Below are 6,493 nucleotides of genomic sequence, written 5' to 3'. Positions count from 1 at the left end.
AAATAAGAAAGAAAGAAAAAGGCACACCTCTTGAGCGCACCATCCACATTCCGGACCCAGCGCAAGGCACTTGGTGCAGGACGCTGCATTCGAAGATGTACATCTATTGTCTTCTGTAATGGAGGATAAAATGAGGTGTTACTCTCATACTGGGAAGTATATACAATTCTAGACCAAAATGTATTTTGAAAACTGAAACAAGCTGACCAATAGTTTAAAGTAAATATTAAAAATATATATAATTTCTTTAGGAAGAGGTAAGGTTAACTGCATTGTAATTAACAGATAGAACATTTCTTTTTTTTTTTTTTAAGATTTTATTTATTTATTTGACAGAGAGAAACACAGCGAGAGAGGGAACACAAGCAGGGGGAGTGGGAGAGGGAGAAGCGGGCGTCCCGCAGAGCAGGGAGCCCGATGCGGGACTCGATCCCAGGACCCCAGGATCATGACCTGAGCCGAAGGCAGACGCTTAACGACTGAGCCACCCAGGTGCCCCAACAGATAGAACATTTCTTAGATAGTTATTATTTGGTTTTATAAAGCTGGGAAAAAGGAGGGTGATAAAAATGTGATTTTAGTTAGGTTTGGGGTTTGGCTTGTATTCTACTACAAGAGTAAAAGACACTCCACATTTTTTAGTGTGCTGAAGTTTCACTGTATTTCATATTATCTGAACTAATAAGGCATTTTTAGATCTAGAATTTTTCCTGTAAAAATAGTCATATACAGACTTTAGTCTGAACATGTCAATCCATGTTGGGTCATAGTGAATGAATTTTCTGAAAAATGACCTTGATTTCTTGAGAAATGATGACATAATAGATTAATTCAGGAATTCGGTTGTCTCAATATTGATATTTTGGCTTGATGGGTATCAGAACTAAATATAACAGCATGGTTCAACATTTTAGACATAAAGTAGTTAAGATGGATGAATTGTTTTAGTTTACCCAATTTAAGATCACTTTAAGATCATGACCAGTTCACTTTCCCATAGATTCCCACACTTAGCTGTGACATAGTAACATAGTATATATGTTAATAACATAGCTGTGCCTGGAAACTCTTTACCTTTATCCGTAGCCACTGACTACTTATATCATTATGAAGAGACTCATCATTATGAACTTAAACACATAAAATACAATAAAGAGTCATAAATTATTTTATCTTGAGTTTTTAGTGGAATAATCACATACTTCCTACAGTCCATCCTTTACTATGAAATGTCACAAGGACACTAGAAATCACAGCATTCTATTCATCTCACTCACAGGCAAATAACAGGCATTCTAGCTGTAAGTATTTCACAGTCCAGGTAAGGAGATAACTATAGAAGCAAAGAATAAAATACAGTATGATAAGCACAACAAAAGAGACATCACCAAGGCACTATGGGAACATAGTGAGGGGCTTCTCACTCTGCTTTAGAGGGAAGGGCAGGGTTAGGTGAAGAGGGTGTGTTTAAGGATGATCCCTAGATGCAGTGAGATCTAGTATATCTCTTTGCCATTACATTTTGTTTCTTCTAATCTGTGTTTATCTTTTAAAAAATGTAATGAAAGAGGCATGAGAGAGGACTACGTGTGTGTGTGTGTGTGTGTGTGTGTGTGTGTGTGTGTGTGTGTAATCACACAGGGACATGGTAGCTTGAAAGGGGATCAAGCCCACAAAATCTCTAGCTGTCCCCATCCAATCAGTTTTTCTTTTTCTTCTCTGTCAACTTGCCCCAACATTCTAGAATACACAGTTAAAACAGCAGTGACCTGAAGGTGGCATGGGGTGGGCGTTGGCAGTGGGAAGAGAGAAAGAGGAACTATAAGAAAGACAGTAAGTATAGCAGAAAGGTACTAATTGGGGTGGTAGCGAGCGCTCTTCCCTGTATTTCCCCAGACAACCAAGTTAAGCCAAAACCATCCCTCCTTAACTCTTAATAGCTGTTCTATTATCTGCTCCCTGTGTCCCTTGCAGCCTTTGTCCTTTGCTTTATATCAACTTTTAATAAACATGATCCAAACTTCTTTACTGATTTGTCCAGACCTGGTCTAGACTTCCAAGGACTAAAAATAACTACTGTTTTGGGCTGCCTTTACTACTAGTGTGGCCACCTGACTATGAAGACTCCATAGCCTAAAATCCTTCTATTTGGCTTAGCCTGCCGAACTATAAAAGGTGCTTATTTCTAAAGTATTCAGAGGACAGAGTGACCTTTTTAGTTTTATTCTCAGAAAGAAATCAAGCACATTTGCAGACCTAACTTGGCCTTTACCAACTCTTAAACTTGACCTGACTGGAACGTGGAAGTAAGTCTATTTCAGTCCAGGCTTGACTAACTCTTTCACTCCATAGGTAGGATGTTGGCACTGGCAGTTAAGATTGTGCTCTCTTGGAAGGGAAGCTGCCGCTTCTATGACTGTGGTCTTTGTTTCTAATAGTTGTGTGACTATGTCCTAAGTTAACCCAGATTCAAGGTTAGGTCAGTCTCCTACTTCCAAGACACAAGTGGTAAATAATGAGTTTACAAGCAAAAATCTTTCTTTATAGTCTGCTTTCTGACTATTTGTTTTAAAAAAGTCCTACTGCCAACTTCTGTTCTCAGACTTCAGACACTTAAGAATGATGACCAAGAGGGGTAGAAACTTTGGTTGTGTTATTATGTCCCAGGTTCCAGGGTTGACATTTCTCAGTCTACATAATTATAGGAAAAATGATCCCATAAATGGATATGGAGGAGGCAGACCTTACGATTCTGCAGACCTGAGGAAGGCCATAAATTGAACTCCATGGGCATAGTGTCAAATGTTACTGCTGGAGAGTGTCATGGTTAGACTTCAGAAGACAAACCAGATACACTTTGGTAAGCAGAATTGTAAGAGTTTTTCTTTTTCATTTTAAACACACATTAGGTAAATACCTAACATGCAAATATCCCACCAATTAGAACAGTTCTTTACACTGAATGGTCATGCTACTATGGAGGCTATTAGTCAATATGTGGTGCTAAAGGGATGTGTGTGTCTTCCTGTCTGTCTGTCAGATCCTCCCATATAAATAGAAATCTTTATATTGAGCACGCATCAATCAATGCATGAGTGCTGTTTACCGACATGGGCAGTTTATCATCAGCCTCTAGGTCGACTCCGTTCATTGGCTGCATCCCTGACGCAACATCATAGGAGGCTGCTTCCCAGTGATGTTTTCCTAGCAGCCCTCAGCACTGACACCTCATTAGAGGGGGTGCCTGACTGTTTCTTCTTACCACTCTTAAGACAGTGGTAGCTACCTGTCCAGCTATTTGTTCAGTGGTATGGCATAGCACTATATTCTTAATTCTAGTTAGTTCTAGATTCTAGCATTGTGTTTTTATTAAGGATACTTTTTTTGTGGATCTTAAAGGAAATTACAAAAGACAATGGAGGCAGAATCATATTTTAAACCATATGTCTTCAGAACCCTCTTTTGTTCTCATTTCCTTTAGTCCTAACTGCCTCACTAATCCCATGTCATTAAAAAAATGTGCTACCAAGACAGAAATTAGTAAATGATTTAATGTCATGTAAGTGTGTACATTCTGAAAAATTCTATTCCTTGATCTATGAGCATGGGCTGAGATTCTTACTTTTACTCCTATTACAATTGGAGGTAACAGATACAATGAGGTAGCATTGCTAAATAGTTACTGGAAATAAAGTCCCAAATTTCCACAGCACTGTTACTTAAGAGCAATGTGTTCTTAGGCTAGTTACCTAAATTCTGAGGTTCTATTTCTTCCACTATAACATAGGGCTAACTATACCTATATCAAAATACTGATATGAGATGAAATGAGCAAGCATAAGCCTGCCAAGCACAGTACTTAGGATATGGTAGACACTCAGCAAAGGGACTAAATAACTTATTTATAATTAATATTATAATTTATGTGTGCATATATACACACATGTATATATACACATTGTGTGTATACATCTAGCTTCAAAAAAAGGGGGAGGTGTTTTGTGTCTTTAAATTTGTTGTAAATATAATTAGTTGTATTTAAGATGAAAGTCCCTTGGATCATAAACACAAAGTTTTAAAAATATAGCTAATATATAAAAATAACTATTAAATAAAAAGCTACTACTTTTATTTTGATTATTTAAAAATGACTTTTAAAAGCCAATTTATTCAAATATACACACATCAATCCAATCTGTTACAAGTACAATTTTGGCATGACTATAATTGATTACCGAAAATCTCTTATAACACCTTCATTTTGTTCACATTTTTCAATGTGTACCTTGACTTAATCTGAATATTTTTCTAATTATTTCCCAGAATTAAATGTTTCTGACGCATGTAAAATGACCTTTATAACAGTCTGTCATAAAGTATATCTATCATCAATAGGATAAAGTACACAAAAATCAGGAAACTACATATTTGTGACTGTCACTTAGATATTCTTTGTTTTAGATGATGCATTTATTCATATTATTTTGAGAATGTTTAATCTATAGAAGTAAGAAGAAAAAGAATATGGACCAAAAAAAAATAATAGTAACTAAAAAAGCCTGTTTTTCAACGTTTAGATTGGGATATTTCCATAAGTCAAGTGATCAGAGAAAGTGAAAGTTTTGAAAACATTTCTAATGTTTTTCTGCTCTGAAGTCTACACCATAAAATTTCAACAAAATTTAAAGGATGCCCAAACTTATCTGGAAGAAGGAACCATTAAAACTGATAAAGATTGTAGTCCCTAATATTCAGAATCAATCATTTTGGATTCTCCTGTTAGGACTAGACAGAATGATTGGTGAAGAATAGAGAAATGCATTTTGTTTCCAGAGTATCCTTTCCTTAACTGCATTTACTATACAAATTAAATTAAGCTTGGATAATTATATAAAGCCACTTCCTTAACAAAAAGATAAAAGTAAACACTGTTAAAATGAATACATATTCTACTTTGATAGCAGTCAAAACCAGGCAAATTGAGCACAAAGAATAAGTTTTAGAGTATAACTTTGGAGTTTCCTTGTTCTAGCTGTATATTGCAGCTATGTAATTGTTACAGATATCTTCAAAATACATTACCTGATTACTGAAAGCTCTCTTTTGCACAGAAATTTAGCATGCTATCATTTGATGTAAAAATAAAAATGAAGCAATAGATTAGTGTCCTAATCACTTGCTGTTACCTAGTTATTCCAAATTGATTGAGGAGCTGTTCCATAAAGACATTTTGTCTAAATAATTTTGCCTCTACTTGCACTTGAAAAAACATACACCCATATTTATGTTTGGCCAAAAACTACTAGGATTCCTTTCTTTTTCATCTTCTCTGTTAGCTGTTCCAGTGATTAGGTTTGATAGTTTTAAAGTATATTTGGAGAAAAAGGCAATGGTATGATAATGTTCAATACATATATAGAGGCTCAGAAGAAAGGGTGAGGAAATGAAGACATTATAAGGAAAAAAAAAGTCTTAGCTCCCCAAAGGAAGAACCTGAGATAGAGATTTTGGGCAAGCAATCTATTGAGAAGTTAGGTAAGGTCAGGAAAGAAAAGGCACAAAGATACTGTTGCAGTCAAATTCTGGTCTTGGGGTGCCTGGATGGCTCAGTTGGTTAAGCAACTGCCTTCAGCTCAGGTCATGATCCTGGGGTCCCGGGATCGAGTCCCGCATCCCGCATCGGGCTCCCTGCTCAGCAGGGAGTCTGCTTCTCCCTCTGACCCTCTTCCCTCTCGTGCTCTCTATCTCTCATTTTCTCTCTCTCAAATAAATAAATAAAATCTTTAAAAAAAAAAAAATTCTGGTCTTACCCTGCCTGATTCTACCCAGAACTCGGAGCACAAATCATACCACAAAGTTGTCCCACTTTGGGGCAAAGTGGAAGTGTGGCTTTTATACCATCCCATCAGTCAGTCATTGACTGAGGGCAGCACAGAGGGTTGGGGTGGGTTAAACTTTACACATTGCTGAGCGATATGGCTCCCTCTCATGGAGGCCATTTTTCTGAGAATGTGGCAGCTGTGAGCCATTAATGGCCAGAACTCAGAGCAACTGCGGATGGTGAACCAGCCCTATAAAGGATGTCTAGTTTAGTAGCAGCCATCTTGAGCCCTGAATGGAAGGGCTAAGCATGGAAGCCAATGCTAAGAATGGCAAAGGTAAAGATGTCCTGGACCCTCACAGGATCATGGAGTCGCTGCCCCCATTCTGGGTTGTCCCTCAGAACTGTTTCTTTTTTTCTCTTTCTTTTTTTAAAAAGTATTCTCTATACCCAATGTGGGGCTCACACTTACAACCCCAAGATCAAGAGTTGCATGCTCTAAGGATTGAGCCAGCCAGGCGCCCCACTCAGAACTGTTTCTGTTGTAAGAGGAAAATTCACCTGAGTTTTGCAAGATAATAAAAGAAAGACTTGAGCAGGATTAATGTAAATGCTTTTTTAGAAATGTTAAGCATAACATTACTTTACATGACATAGACCATCCACTCTGAA

General features: G+C 37.2%; 1 protein-coding gene across 2 annotated transcripts in view; it reads right to left on the bottom strand.

Moving 5' to 3' along the window:
* The window catches only part of ITGB8 (integrin subunit beta 8), a 79,191-nt gene that overhangs the window by 51,505 nt on the left and 21,193 nt on the right, over nt 1-6,493 (bottom strand). For both annotated transcript variants that reach the window (XR_012380244.1, XM_025872994.2), the window contains exon 2: nt 28-113. Coding sequence is in view for 1 of the 2 variants with exons in the window: in XM_025872994.2 (XP_025728779.1) it covers nt 28-113 (86 nt within the window). In the remaining variant the exon portion in view is untranslated. The remainder of the gene's footprint in view (nt 1-27; nt 114-6,493) is intronic.

Source organism: Callorhinus ursinus, unplaced genomic scaffold (assembly GCF_003265705.2).
Source record: "Callorhinus ursinus isolate GAN/ISIS: 27379988/994484 unplaced genomic scaffold, GSC_fseal_2.0 scaffold12, whole genome shotgun sequence".
NCBI lineage: Eukaryota > Metazoa > Chordata > Mammalia > Carnivora > Otariidae > Callorhinus > Callorhinus ursinus.
This window is presented reverse-complemented; position numbering and strand designations above follow the sequence as displayed.